This window comes from Fusarium falciforme, chromosome 2 (assembly GCF_026873545.1).
Source record: "Fusarium falciforme chromosome 2, complete sequence".
Taxonomy (NCBI): domain Eukaryota; kingdom Fungi; phylum Ascomycota; class Sordariomycetes; order Hypocreales; family Nectriaceae; genus Fusarium; species Fusarium falciforme.
The window spans coordinates 2,588,738-2,603,004 of record NC_070545.1 but is presented as its reverse complement, the minus strand read 5'-3'; the positions used below and the strand labels follow the sequence as shown (position 1 = coordinate 2,603,004).

General features: G+C 54.4%; 5 protein-coding genes across 5 annotated transcripts; 4 read left to right on the top strand and 1 right to left on the bottom strand.

Moving 5' to 3' along the window:
• Positions 1–1,465: 1,465 nt before the first annotated feature.
• NCS54_00275700 (Hypothetical protein) lies at positions 1,466–4,127 on the top strand (the record flags this gene model as incomplete). Its single annotated transcript, XM_053148348.1, has 3 exons — positions 1,466–2,230; positions 2,282–3,351; positions 3,404–4,127. 3 exons carry the CDS (start codon positions 1,466–1,468, stop codon positions 4,125–4,127), a joined length of 2,559 nt encoding a protein of 852 aa, XP_053004323.1.
• A 726-nt stretch (positions 4,128–4,853) lies between these two features.
• Positions 4,854–5,747, top strand: NCS54_00275600 (Hemerythrin domain-containing protein; the record flags this gene model as incomplete). Its single annotated transcript, XM_053148347.1, has 3 exons — positions 4,854–4,919; positions 4,970–5,497; positions 5,553–5,747. The coding sequence occupies 3 exons, from the start codon at positions 4,854–4,856 to the stop codon at positions 5,745–5,747; spliced, it is 789 nt and encodes a 262-aa protein (XP_053004322.1).
• Positions 5,748–7,863: 2,116 nt separating this feature from the next.
• On the top strand, positions 7,864–8,830 carry NCS54_00275500 (Hypothetical protein; the record flags this gene model as incomplete). The annotated part of the gene is made up of 4 exons (XM_053148346.1): positions 7,864–7,874; positions 8,114–8,199; positions 8,300–8,595; positions 8,651–8,830. 4 exons carry the CDS (start codon positions 7,864–7,866, stop codon positions 8,828–8,830), a joined length of 573 nt encoding a protein of 190 aa, XP_053004321.1.
• Positions 8,831–9,698: 868 nt separating this feature from the next.
• NCS54_00275400 (Hypothetical protein) lies at positions 9,699–10,742 on the top strand (the record flags this gene model as incomplete). The annotated part of the gene is made up of 3 exons (XM_053148345.1): positions 9,699–9,759; positions 9,811–9,972; positions 10,054–10,742. 3 exons carry the CDS (start codon positions 9,699–9,701, stop codon positions 10,740–10,742), a joined length of 912 nt encoding a protein of 303 aa, XP_053004320.1.
• A 392-nt stretch (positions 10,743–11,134) lies between these two features.
• Positions 11,135–13,666, bottom strand: NCS54_00275300 (3-isopropylmalate dehydratase; the record flags this gene model as incomplete). The annotated part of the gene is made up of 4 exons (XM_053148344.1): positions 11,135–13,258; positions 13,322–13,396; positions 13,469–13,500; positions 13,567–13,666. 4 exons carry the CDS (start codon positions 13,664–13,666, stop codon positions 11,135–11,137), a joined length of 2,331 nt encoding a protein of 776 aa, XP_053004319.1.
• Between the last annotated feature and the right edge of the window lie 601 nt (positions 13,667–14,267).

The following is a 14,267-nucleotide window of genomic DNA, read 5'->3' as shown; positions in this document are numbered from 1 at the left end:
CGAGTTTCAAGCTCTGGAAAGTTGCTGAACCACCTGGTCGGTAACGGTGCTCGTAGCCGAGGCGATCCCAGTGGGTAGGTATTAGTTAGTGTCAATCCGCCTGGCGGATTACCAGCTACATGCTTGCTCTGATCCTTTCGCTCCATAGGCTCAGCAATCAGATCATTTAGGAACCTTGCCAGAGTGTCTATCGATAGGTAGGACGAGGGGACCCTGGAGATTAGGGTTTCTGTCTCGGTCGGTGCTTGGTAGCGGTCAGTGAGGTTTCTCGTTTCTCGCGCTGTTAGTGACGGGAGGGGAAGAGGCGCCCAGGTTGTTGTTGTCTGTCAAAGCCTCGTTGCAACCCCATCAATTAGACCGGGCTGAGAAAGTCAAGGGTTTGTGCCATCCCCAGCCCCCGAGAAGCTTGCGATTCATCAACCTAGGGCCCAGCCCAGGCCTCGATGCTGGGAACTTTGTAGCGACAGGGAGCTCGGGAGAGCCGAGAGTTGGCGTCTGGACGTTGCCGTGCCGCAATAGTGCTTGAATATGCTTGCGCTGCGGCTGACAATGTTTCAGGCACAGAAGAATATGAAATTGCTCAAGCAGGGTTGAGAAGGGGTTGAGTCGAAGTCTGGGAAGAAGAATCTCGAGAAAGGAGGTTATCGATCGGAAGGTGCACTCTTGAGGTGCTTGACCTCCAGTTCATGCCCTTCCTTTGGCATCTTGCCGTCTCTAAGTGGCTGGACTCCCCACGCGGTCTAAGAAAAAAAAAAGGGACACCAGTACAAGCATCACTTTATGCCCGCCTCAAACGAGCCCTATTCATCGTAAAGAATCCCAAGTAATTCCTAGAGCCTTTATAGAGCCTTTATTCTTATAATTAGAACCTTTTCCTAAATTTTCCTATATTTTAGGTAAGATACGTCGTCACAAACTCGGAGTATTTCCTAAGAGGTAGAGGTACTTTGCCCTTGCTGTGTGTCCCCTAAAGCTTATTTGCTTCAGCGCTTCCGGCCGCCGTTGCATCCCTTTTTGGAAGGAGGGGCAGCCCTCGCCGCCTAATTCGTCAACGAGGGAAGGCGCGTCATGGCTCACTGACGGACCGTGTAAAGTCGCGTCGCCAAAAACACGTTCATCCAATTTGGCTGGAGTGGCCCATGTGCAATCGAGACACTCGCTAGATTGCTTCTGCCATACCAACCCGGACTCGCGATATACGCACATTTCGACCGTTTACTTTCCTTATCACATTGGCTCCTTTGCCGATAGTTGATCGTCTCAGCTCTACTGTTCTCTCTTTTGTCGACTTTCCTTCTTGCCTATCCCTCCAGCCTTGAGCCACCTACTTTACGCGACACCACGCCAACGCGCCGACTTCACCCCTTGACTACTTTTCTTCCATTGTCACTTAACCAACCACGCGCCCCATGAAATCGACGATATACGGATATAGCGATCGAACCGCTCCAAGGACTTCACAGCCATGTATCTCCCTCGGTCATTGATCTCGAAGCTATACACTCACCTCCAACAAACTCGGCATCCGCTCTCTCCACCCGTCCTTATCCTAGTCGCCCTTGAACCAGATGCTCTTTGCGCGTGTAGGATCCTTACGAGACTATTGAAACATGACTACATCCCCCACAAGATACAGCCCGTGGCCGGGTACACCGACCTCGAGAAGGCCGGCCGAGAACTGGTGATGCCCATGATGGAGTCCCAGGGCGGTAGCGGAGGTGTGGTTGTATGCCTGGGCGTGGGAGGCATGGTTGATCTTGGCCCGCTTCTTGGGCTCGAGCCTGAAGGCGAAGAGTCCCCCTACAGTGGCGTGGAGGTCTGGGTCATGGATGCTCACCGGCCATGGAACCTGGGAAACGTGTTTGGCGGCCTGCCCCTCGATCCAGCAACCGAGATCTCATCATCTTACCAATCCAGAAGCCCCCCAGGAGTTGATGGCGGCAAGATCACACGTGGTTTTAGACCAGGCAAGGGTGGGATTGTGGTCTTTGACGACGGTGATATCGAGGAGGACATGGAGACGGAGAGAAACGCCTATCTCGCTCTGGTGGATATGCCCGAGATTGACGAGGACGACCAGGATTTGGGAGATTCCGACGAAGACGACGACGAGCATGAAGCTCAACACTTGGAGCCTGTTCATGCAGGGCAGAAGCGTAAGAGCTGGTCAGACGCCGATGATGATTTCAGCGACGACGACAGGCCCCGGCAACGGCGGAGGAGCAATTCAGTATGTGCCCCAGGTTCAATTGCTGCGCAGTCATGACTAACAACCCCCCAGTCAAGTCCTATTCCAGAGTCACCGCGACGTCCTCAACCTCGAGGCCTCATATCTTTGCAAGATCCCACCGTCGGTCTGTCAAGCGACCCAGTTGAGCCTCCGTCCGGAGCGCAACCGCCAGCAGCTGCATCGGCACGCACACTCCGAAGGCGACTCCTACGAATACGGCAAGAAAATGAGGCTATTCTCCACCGTTATTACAAGGTTGGCTCCTCTTTCTCGGAGCCACTGTCGTCGATGATGTACTCGCTCGCGTCTGAACTTGGTAGAGAGGATAACGATTTGCTCTGGCTTACAATCGTTGGTGTCACATCTATGGAGCTCTATGGCCGTTCATCGGCAGGCATTGCTGCTCCTATCAGACAGAGCGACAGGAGCCGTCCCACGGGTTGGCTAGGTGTACGAGGAGCCAGGATACGACAACTCCTTCGTGATGAAGTGAGACGCTTAAACCCACCAGAAATCTCGAACGGACGTGTTGCTGTAGAGAACACAGGTGTTATCCCTACCACAGCGCGAAATCCGGAGGATACTGGGATTCGTCTATCACCTGAGCCCAGGTTCCTACTCATCCGACACTGGAGTCTTTATGACAGCATGCTGCACTCCCCTTACCTCTTTTCTCGCCTCAAGACATGGAGCGAGACGGGAATCAAGCGTCTCCATAAATTGCTTGCTAAGATGGGGGTTAGCCTGGCCCAGTGCAAACAGAGCTATACGCACATGGACATGATGCTCAAGCGGGAGCTCAGGGCCAAGCTCTTGAAATATGGCTCACTATATAATCTCGATGAGATGGTACCGTCGGTCGACACTGATGGAAAAGACCGCGCTGGTGCCAAAGATGGCTGGGGCTTTGTCCGAAGCTGGGGATGGCGGGCGACGCTAAGTGCTCAAGATGTCGGTGTCGTTATAGGCGCACTCCTTGAAGTGGGAAAGCACGCACAAACAGTAGACAATGCGCCAGCAGCAAGTCAAGTCGGGAAGGAAATTGAGGAGGAAGCCGAATTTGCTGCGCAAGGAGAGGAATGGGTTGGGCGATTCTGGGAGGCGTACGATGCCCTTGAAGAGTAAGTCGACCATCATGGCAAGTCAACAAACCTATACTAACACTCATGACAGCATTGATGCCTTGAAGAGCGGTCTTCCCACTGCCCAATTTCTTCACCGCGCAATCTATCGAACAGGAACTTCTCTCATCAACAAGAAACAGATTAAGCATCTCCGCGCATTCCGCATGTGCGTTGTCAAGGATGGGCCTGACGTATCACTTTTCACCCATCCCGCTGCACTTACCAAGCTCTCACTATGGATTGGAGAAGCCCTTGCCGAACAGGAGAGGGAGGCTCATGGAAAATTATCGCACGGCGGCCGTGGTACACCTCTTGTTGTAGCCAGTCTCAACGAGAAGCGCGGCGTATACATCGTTGTAGGAACGGGCGGTGGAGGTGGCCCAGACACGACGTTCCTTGATAGAGAGGCAGCGAAACAACGGAAAGCTGAAAGAGAAGCAAAACTGAAGAAGAAGGAGGAGTCGCGACTTGCTAAACAGAAGGTTCGGGAAGAGAAGCGGGCAGCACGGCGAGACGCAGGCGACGATGAAGACGAGTTGGAGACAGAATCAGAAGGATCTGACAGTTCAGACTCGGACGAGTCAGAAGACGAGGATGTCGAGCATGAGAAGGGCTACGGCTTGAACAAATTTGGCAGCGCATTCCAGGAGGTTGTATCAGAAACCAACACACGAGTGCGCATCGACAGCTTTGAGCACTGCGTGGTGGAAGTGAAGAAGGAGGATCTTGGGGGCTTCCTCGAGAGTCTGAGTATGAAGGCGGTGGTTGGTTGAAAGCCGCGGCAGTGTATAGTGGTTGATTGAGACCTGTGGCGTCGATGGTGGTGGTGATTCGTCATGGCACAGGTAAGCAGACGGGATGATTAGTTTTTTGAAATCTGTTGGAGCTAGGATGGATGGAGTAGGAGTACTGAGGCGAGGGAGGCATCATATCATGACTTGGGAAAAAGCAGCATAGCAGAGCATAGCTTGCACGCATGGGCGGAACTGTCTGTGGCTAATGATACCTTGAATCAAAGTTGAAACAAATGAATCCTGCTTATTCTTCATGCCCCAGAGTAGAAGGTTGAGGTTGGATCCAAGGACTTGGCCGTATTCAACCACCAATCGATCGACCTCGGCTCCCTGATTACTTTTCCCTTCAGTGATGACCGACTGCTGATTGGGCCACGGCGTCATGGACCAAGACTTGAGCGTCAGCAATAAGCAAAGTCCGTCGGACACGGTGGGCAACCCCCCGCCGTTCTCCCCATACAATATTGGTGCCAATACCGGTGCGGTGCTTATTTTCGAGCCGCCTGCACGGGTATTGATGAGGATCCTTTGTTAATGAGGCTTAATCAGGTTTACACAAAGTGACACTAGCATGATAGGGCTGACGGGCGACATCTTGGGGGGGAGGACATGGAGTATAAATAAGAGCTTGAGGAAGGGTTCCCAGAGCGAGGGGATGTCTTGAACGACACTCTAGTCCACTTCGATAATTAAAACGGGAGCATCATGAGTTTTAAACCTTGGGCTGACGGCCCATTCCCCCTCATTAGCGCCTCAATATCTGGGGACAATGTAAGCAACTTCAATACCTACAGCCAACTTCCTTGCTAATTCATCAAAAGGTAGAAAAGCCGGTCCAGGGAGCAAGGAAGCTCGCGGCCGAAATGACGCTCGTCCACAACCTCATCCTCCGGGGTATCAACGCAATCTACAACCAGGCCATCAACGTCGGGGCCAGAGGAACAGGCAAGGACAAGCTCGACTTTGCCAACTTTGCGTACCAGTGGGGGGCGATGCTGTCGGAGCACCACGACACTGAGGAGAAGATGGTGTTTCCGGAGATTGAGAAGATCACAGAGGTGCGGGGCTTGATGGGAGATAGCGTAGCAGAGCATCATGCGTTTCATGACGGGCTGACGCAGTACATGGAGTATCTCGACAAAGTTCGAAGCGGCAACGATACTTATGACGGAGAGAAGCTGAAGGCCATTATCGACTCATTTGCTCCGGTAATGCAGGAGCATCTGGTTCACGAGATCGAATCGCTCGTCAAGTTGACAGATCATGAAGACAAGTGCGACTGGGCAGCCTGGTTCAAGAAGACGGTTGACGCCATAGTGAGCAAGGACATGAAGGACTCTGAGTTTCGGGCAAGTCTCCAACCCTCAAGACGCTGGACGAAGGAGCTGACATTTGTAATGATAGACCAACACGTTTCCTCTGACCATGGTCCTCCACGACAAGACGTTCGAGGGCGGCGTCTGGAGCAGTTTCCCGCCTGTTCCATGGCTGATCCTGTGGGTGATGCGGTACCTGTTTATGAATACGCGTAAAGACTGGTGGAGGTTCGCGCCCTGCGACTACAGCTCGCAGCCCCAGGAGCTACCATTTGCATCATGAAGCGGCAGAAGACGGTATATATCGGTTTTCTTTTGGTAGGGAGGAGCGAGCTGATGCAGAATCATGAATTCTAGAAGCCTCAAGCTGCTGCAGATGAAAGAACGGAGTCATGATAGCATGGCCTGTGGCGGCCTAATGAGGCTAGGGATAATGTCGAGATCGAGGAGGGCAGGGAGGGACCTTGTTGACAATGCTCGGCGAATTCGAGGGTGACATGGTTTCGAGTGGGTTTTGAGGCTGTGCAGCAAGACCGGAGGGACGCTATCTGAGGCATCATGAGGTGCTGCCTGGCTGGATGATGGTAGTTGGAGCCGATGTTGCAGCTAGCAACGCCTTCATGGCAAGCAAACAGCAACCACTTTGAATGATTCAAACAATACATCGCATTTTCTGCCTTGCACAAACATTCATCTCTCCATCATCAAAGATAACAAAAAGAATCCATGTCATGGCTGGAACGGAGCTTACCAGGATGGGTTAAGCAGCCCAACGGCGCTGACGCCTTGGTCTAGTCAGGCGGGCGCAGCAGAGCTTATTGACGATAGAGTCGTGCGTTTCCGACTTGGCATACAACGGATGCTTGGTACCTTTTTTGCCAGGGAGGGAGCAAGGTACTTCTTCTTTCGTCAATGGCATGGTTGATGGTGATTGTACCTTTGGAGAGCAGAGACCAGGGTTTGGGTTGCTGTAGCGTAGAGATTGGCAGCTAACCCGAGCGGAGTAGAAATAATGATGACTAATGCCAACTTGGACTCTCCTCGAACAGAACCAGTTCGTCTTCTCGGTGCTTTGCAAGACTCCGCCGCAGCCACACAAGGATGGGAAGCTCGCCCCCGGGTGTGGCCAGGGCTGGGCTGCCACGCCCTTCTCGCAAAACCCAGGGCAGATGGTCAACGGAGCGGTTGCCGTAAACAGGTGGCAGGCGTTGAAAGAGGCAAGTGATTGGCCCTCGCTCGGCTAGAGGTCGGTGATGGGTAGCGTTCCATGTTTGAGGTGGGTTTTTTTTTTTTTTTTTTTTTATTGCGAGGATAAGCAATGGAACATCTGAAGCTTTTGGCCAAGTCTGCGAGACATTTCGGGTCACGTCTCGAATTGTACAAGGACTCACGATAGACCAATAGTCTCGAGTCGTCGCGTCGGGATTCGTCATCAGAGCCGAGTCGGTCTTGGAAGACGGAGAGCGAGGATCCTTGACTGAAGTGCCCAGGGTTTGTCTGTCCATCCATCACCACCTGCGGGGTCCAGGTCCGTCACCCATTGATTGACCCCGCCCCCACTAAAGCGGCGTGTCCCCAGTGGGCAGCAAGCACCTCAACAGCCCGACAGGAGGGAGGGAGGGCCACCGGGCTGGATGCACCTGGACGCACCCGAGGCCCCTATGACCTGCTGGACAAGGCGCTGAAGGCCCGCTGAAGCTCGCCCTGCTTCAGGTCCCACGTTTCAAGAGCCGCCTCCAGCCCAGGACTCTCAACGCCCCCCAGATCTCGCTCACCCGGGCCGTCACTCTCACACGCACACTCGCTCGCTCGCTCGCATTCATTCCAACTTTGCCCGGTCCGTCATCCACATCCACATCCTCTCCTCCTCCAACCCAAACGTCGTCCGTCCGTCCTCTTGTCACCTAGCGGCCTCCACTCTTACGACGTACCGGTATTCCACCACCACCGCCCCAAGCTTGCTTCGCTCTCTCGAGTGCTTGCATCTACCACTCTCACCTTTGAATATTCTCGAACCCCAGAACCTGAAACAACATCTATACCTACCTACCAACTTGATGATCGCGATCAACAGCTGCGTCTTGCTGTCACGCCCGCCACACGCCCACCTCTCACGACCCTGAAAGCCTCCCCCTCACCAAGGCCCCGTCGTTTCCACTCGGTTCCGCCAACGTCGCCTCTTCCACCAAATCTTTGAGACGTCAACCTCGATACACCCATCGACGACTGCCCGACGCCTCTCGAACCAGACCTCCCTTTCGCCTTCGCGACCTGTCTCCGCAGTCCCGCGTTTTCCTGACTTCGAGACGCACCGGGACGTCCTATTTCCCATAGACGGTTGCGCAATTCGCGCTCGCTATCCAGGCCCCGCCGATACACGAACCGGACTCTAAGACACCATGGGCAAATCGTGAGTGCATCTTTCTAATCTACGTTTGTCATGTTTTTCGCCGTCCTCGCTTTACGGGCGTTGCCTCCCCCGCGCACTCCAGTAATGTGCATCGCCCGTTGAGCCAGAGCCTTGTCAGGCGCAATCGCATTTGTCAACTTCGGATCCCCGCGGAAGCTAGGGACCGACGTCATTGTACCTGGATCGGCTTAACCACGATGATGGTTTATAATGCTGACCACTCTCGTTCCCCCATCCAGGCAGTCCAAGCTGTCGCAAGACCAGCTCGTCGAGCTCCAAAAGTCGACTCACTTTGACAAGAAGGAGCTGCAGCAATGGTACAAGGGTGAGTCTGCTGCCGCCGCCGTCGCCACTGCCAACCCCTGGCCGCCGTGTCGACCCCCCTCTCCGAGATAAGACGGTTTGCCTGACAATGGGGCCCCTAGGTTTCCTCAAGGACTGCCCCTCGGGCACGCTCACCAAGGAGGAGTTCCAAAAGATCTACCGACAATTCTTCCCGTTCGGGGATCCGAGCTCATTCGCCGATTATGTATTCAACGTGTTCGATAGCGACAAGTCGGGCAACATCGACTTTAAGGAATTCATCTGCGCGTTGAGTGTTACTAGCCGAGGCAAGATGGAGGACAAGCTGGACTGGGCCTTCCAGCTGTACGACATTGACGGCGACGGCAAGATTAGCTACGATGAGATGCTCAAGATTGTTGAGGCCATCTACAAGATGGTGAGTCCTAGGGGTCTGGGGATATATTCCCTCTTCAGCTGCTAACGCCGCCCAGGTTGGGTCCATGGTTAAACTCCCCGAAGACGAAGATACCCCAGAAAAGCGAGTAAAGAAGATCTTCCGCATGATGGACAAGGACGAGAACGGCAGCTTAGACATGGAAGAGTTCAAGGAGGGCAGCAAGCGAGACGAGACTATTGTCTCGGCGCTATCCCTGTATGACGGGCTGGTGTAGAAGAGCGGGGAGAAACGACAGACAGACAACCCACTCGCCCAGACAGTAGAAAGAAGATGGAAGCGGAAACATGCAGCATGAAAAGGAGGGCTGACTGACGGGAACGCCATGCTTGACTTGGCCTGGAGTGTGAGGAGCTTGTGTCTTTTTGCTTTCCTTGTTTAACTCCTAAGGGCATGTCCTCTTGTTTTTTGCGAGTGAGGGTCTTGGAGATGGTCTATGATTACGGAATAAATCGTTCATGTGTCTAATGAGGTTGATCGAGAGTTGAGCTGGCTGTCGAGTCGTGAACGTATCGGAGAATTGCTCGCTGTCACTGTCCGGGATGGGCCACGGCCAAGCCACGGACACTTGGCAGATGCTTGGCTTGGTCAGAGAGCTGGGGTCCTGGGATATAAGGGTATAGTTATGCCGGTTGGGTTTAGTCATGGGGGTTTACTGTTTTGGAAACTTGGTTTATGAGGCGGATGATGGCCAACACGTGGTCGCGTGGGTAGATACAGAGGTGAGTAACATGGAGCAAGGAATGGGAGCAGGTTAGTTACAGTTGGAGCTTAGCCAGGCGTTTGCAGTCGACATACTGAATTACTATTACGAATTTTCCTTCATCCCATGTCTTCTATTGTATAAATGTTTCTGTTCCTTTAATTGGCGTTGACAACTCAACTCCCCTGCCCTGGTCCATCATGAAGCTCAATATGGAAAAGCGGATCCACTCGCAACCACCAGCTCAGGCACTTTCACCTCAACTTTCACCCATCGAACGACGTTTCTCCATTATCCCTCATGACTTGTGCAGCAACCTCAAAACAGTACATCTACTTCACCTCTCCTCGTAGGAGCCTCATAGTGTGCCCGTATTCCCATCATGGGCTCCCTTGCAGCCCTCATAGATCAACTGGAGCCCGAGGTTGAAGATCCAGAAGAAGGTGAGACACATGTTGTATATCCAAAAGCTTCAGTCATTGACATAAGAATAGAAACTTTCCTCCTGTACTCTCAGCCTATTCCCTCGCTAGACCTCGGCTTCATCGACCCTCGCGCTGCGTCAGTAGACGTCTCTGTCGCAGGGCACGACTTTACCATCCACCAGTCACCCGCCGTCCTCTCATCATCTCGTGCAGGCGGCACAACCGGAGCAGGTCAGGACACACCGTCTTATTCAAGCATTCGTGTTTTTCTTTCGCCCAATACAATTAGTTGTTAAAACCTTTCGACTATAGTCATCTGGAAGATATCTCCCAGCTTCGCCTCGTGGCTCGCCTCCCCCTCCAACCCAATATGGGCCACCACCTCGAGCTCACCCTCGATCCTTGAGCTCGGCTGCGGTATATCCCCCCTGAGTGCCCTCGCTCTCGCCCCGCGCGTCGCCCGCTACGTCTTGACCGATCAGTCCTACGTCCAGCGCCTCCTCCAGCGCAACATTGACGAGAACCTCGAGTCCGCTCTGGGCTCCTCAGGCACGTCTACGCCAACTGGGAGGTCTAGGAAGAAGCGTGGTGGTCATGCTCATCCTGTGTCCAAGCCCAGCATCAACTTCACCACACTGGACTGGGAGACGGACGAGGTAACACCGAGCCTGACGGGCAGCGGTGAAGTGCGCAGTTTCGACGCCGTCGTTGCTTGCGACTGCGTCTACAACTACGCCCTCGTGTCGCCCTTTGTCCAGACCTGCGTCGATGCGTGCCGCCTGCGCTCCGTCGACGATGCCTTCACTGGTGACGACTCACGACCGTGTATCTGTGTCATCGGCCAGCAGCTCCGCAACGACGAGGTCTTTGAGTCATGGCTCGAGACTTTTCACGCAACCTTCCGCGTCTGGAGAGTCCCCGACGACGCCCTCCCAGAGGACTTGAGGTCCAGTGCTGGATTTGTGGTCCACATTGGTGTCCTTCGAGAGGAGATGAGGTAGGGAATAGCTTCGTCAACACCCCCCTTTAATCTACACAACATGTACATCTGTCTCTTTCATTCTGTTTGGACACCATCATATTTCAAGATCTAGCGCGCAATTGCGTCTTTCAGATTCATTCGACTTGGATCAACTCCGCGTTGAAGCATCCATAAATCTCGACTAGAAAACACCTCATAACTAATATTGATGCCACTTTTGGGCACTTTTTTCATCCATTCATTCATTCAACCACGGGCTTGGCATTGCCAACCTCCGTCCCGTTCCATTTCCAGAAACCAAAATAAAACAAAATGCTAATCGCAGCAGTATGCCAGTTGCCCAATTCACTTCGCCGTAAAGACCATTTTGATATAAAACCTCGTCTGACCGCTACCAGCTGGTCATCTCGATTACCAATCCAGGGGCTCCTTCTTCTCCTCGCCACGATTTGTCTTGGGGATGGGCATGGCCTTGGCAGCCAGCTTGCCACCCTGTCCAGGGCGCTTCAGGTAGCCAGTGCCGTCGAGCCAAGGGGTGTTGGCCGTCATCCGTCGCTCGAACTCGGCGATCTTGTCCTCCTGCTGCATGGTGAGGCCAATGTCGTCGAGGCCGTTGACCAGGCAGTGCTTGCGGAACTCCTCAACGTCGAAGCTGCAGATGGTTTCGCCCGAATCCTTCTTGATGAGCTGGTTGGGCAGGTCGATCTCGATATCGCGTCCAGCCCGGGCCTCAGCTGCGATGGCATCAAGGGTAGCCTTGTCATCGATCCTGATGGGTAGCATGCCGTTCTTGAAGGTGTTGTTGAAGAAAATATCGGCAAACGAGGGGGCGATGATGCACTTAATGCCAAAGTCGAGAAGAGCCCAGGGGGCGTGCTCTCGGGAGCTACCGCAACCAAAGTTGGGTCCGGTAACCACCAGGATCTTGCTCTGTCGGTACTTGCCCTGGTTCAGGATAAAGTCGGTGTTCTCGGAGCCGTCGGGGTTGTATCGCAGCTCGTAAAAGGCAGCCGAGCCCAGACCAGTTCGCTTAATGGTCTTGAGGAACTGCTTGGGAATGATGGCGTCGGTGTCGACGTTGGATCGGTCCAGGGGAGCGGCGGTACCCTTCCAGATGGTGAACTTGGGCAGGCCGGCCGAGTCGTTGTCTCCAGCCAGGGTGTTGGTGTGAGGCTCGGTATCCTGGGGCTGGTCGCCAATGATCTCCCGCTCCTCCGAATCGTCCTTGGTCCTCTCATCGACGTGGGGCTCCTCGGCAGGCAGCTCGCGGGCCTTGAAGGTAGAGTCGTGAGTGTAGTGCGACAGCTTGCGGACATCGGCCAGCTTGCCTACAATGGCGGCGGCGGCAGCCATGACGGGCGACATGAGGTGAGTTCGGCTCAGGGCACCCTGACGGCCCTCGAAGTTTCGGTTTGACGTGCTGGCGCATCGCTCCCTGGGGGCCAGGATATCGGGGTTCATGCCCAGGCACATACTGCATCCAGCCTCTCGCCACTCGAAACCGGCATCGAGGAAGATCTGGTCGAGACCCTCCTCCTCAGCCTGAGTCTTGACAAGTCCAGAGCCAGGAACAACCATGGCGCGCTTGATGTTGGCGGCGACCTTGCGTCCCTTGACCACGTTGGCGGCGGCGCGCAGATCCTCAATTCGCGAGTTGGTGCACGAACCGATAAACACCTTGTCGACGGGGATATCCTCCATGGGAGTGCCGGCAGTGAGGCCCATGTACTCAAGCATGCGGCGGCCAGCAGCCTTCTTGGCCTCGGTGCTGAAAGTCTCGGGGTCCGGAACCGAGCCGGTGATGGGGACAACATCCTCAGGGCTGGTTCCCCAGGTTAGTGTAGGGATGATATCCTTGGCGTCAATGAAGACATCAATGTCGTACTTGGCGTCGGGGTCCGATGCCAGAGACTTCCAGTAGGCGACAGCCTTGTCCCAGGTCTCGGAGCCATACTTGGGGGCCAGGGGTCGGCCCTTGAGGTACTCGAAGGTGGTCTCATCAGGGGCAACCATACCGGCACGAGCACCACCCTCAATAGACATGTTGCAGATGGACATGCGAGCCTCCATGCTCAGGCTGCGGATAACGGAACCGCAGAACTCAATGACGGCGCCGGTACCTCCGGCAGTACCGATCTTGCCAATGGCGTGGAGAACCACATCCTTGGAGCTGACGCCGGGGGACAGCTCACCATCGACCTGTATCCTCATGTTCTTGCTGCGCTTGGTGATCAGACACTGGGTGGCCAGCACGTGCTCGACCTCGGAGGTGCCGATACCGAAGGCCAGAGCTCCAAAGGCGCCATGGGTTGAGGTGTGGCTGTCACCACACACGACGGTGGTGCCGGGGAGGGTGAAGCCCTGCTCAGGACCGATAACATGGACAATGCCCTGTCGCTTGTCGCTCAGGCCAAAGTATGTGACGCCAAAGTCCTTGACATTCTCCTCCAGGGTGACACACTGGGTTCGCGAGTCGTCCTCCTCGATAAACGAGGCGATGTCCTTGAGAGTCTTGCGGGAGGTGGTGGGAATGTTCTGTGGCGCCTCATGTTAGCCGATGCCAAGATTCCAGGTTTAGATGCAATTGGCAAAACATACGTGGTCAGTGGTAGCCAGAGTGCAGTCTGGTCTTCGGACTTTTCGGCCGGCATTCTTCAGGCCCTCGAAAGCTTGCTGTAAGGAATTCTGGTCAGCGGCTGTCGGGGCCAATGTAGATCCTTTTTAGGAGGGTCAAGATAAACTTACTGGTGATGTCACCTCGTGGACCAGATGTCGGTCTAATCGGATTTCTGGTCAGGCCTCGTGCTTTTCAATGCAGAAAGCAGTAAAATTCTCAAACTTACCGATGTACAGAAGAATTGTGCCGTCCAGCTTCTCGTCGACGATGTGCGCCGACAGCACCTTGTCGTAGAGGGTCTGGGGGGTACCCACGGGAGCAGGCATTGTGGCGATTTGTGCGTAAGACAAGATCGAGTCTTTGGCAGGCACACAAGATGTGATCTAGGAGTAACAGGAGGAAGAGGAGCGTAAAATGACGTGCCCAGGAGAGTGAGAGGAGGATGTAGAGAGTGAAAGGGAGAGAGAAGAGAGAGAACCTGGACTGTTCACCTCGAGGGGAAGATTTTATGATGATGGAACAACGTCCAAGGGAGAAACAGGCAGAACTGGAATTGGGAAAGAACAAGAAAAAAGGACGCCCCGACCCTTGGACTTTATTAAATTTCCCAAGCTGAGCTGCCCCCCTCCCCTACCTACGGACCAACTCGTCGAGCTTGATAAAAAAACCAGACAGGGTGCCATTTCTTGGGAGCGCCGATGATCGGAGGGGTCCGTTTGCGGCGCCCGTCAGCATTCCGAGGTCACCAACAGGCCAGACACTGGCAGACAGAGACGCCAGCGCGGGGTAGCCCCACACGCCGCACCTGCCCTGATTGCTAAATGACGTGCCGCCATTGGCCGTCGCTCCGATCCTGCCGGCCGATGCCCGCTTCTTCAACCTCCGATGCGAGCTTCCATCTCAGACAGCGCTGAGGAGCAACCAAGG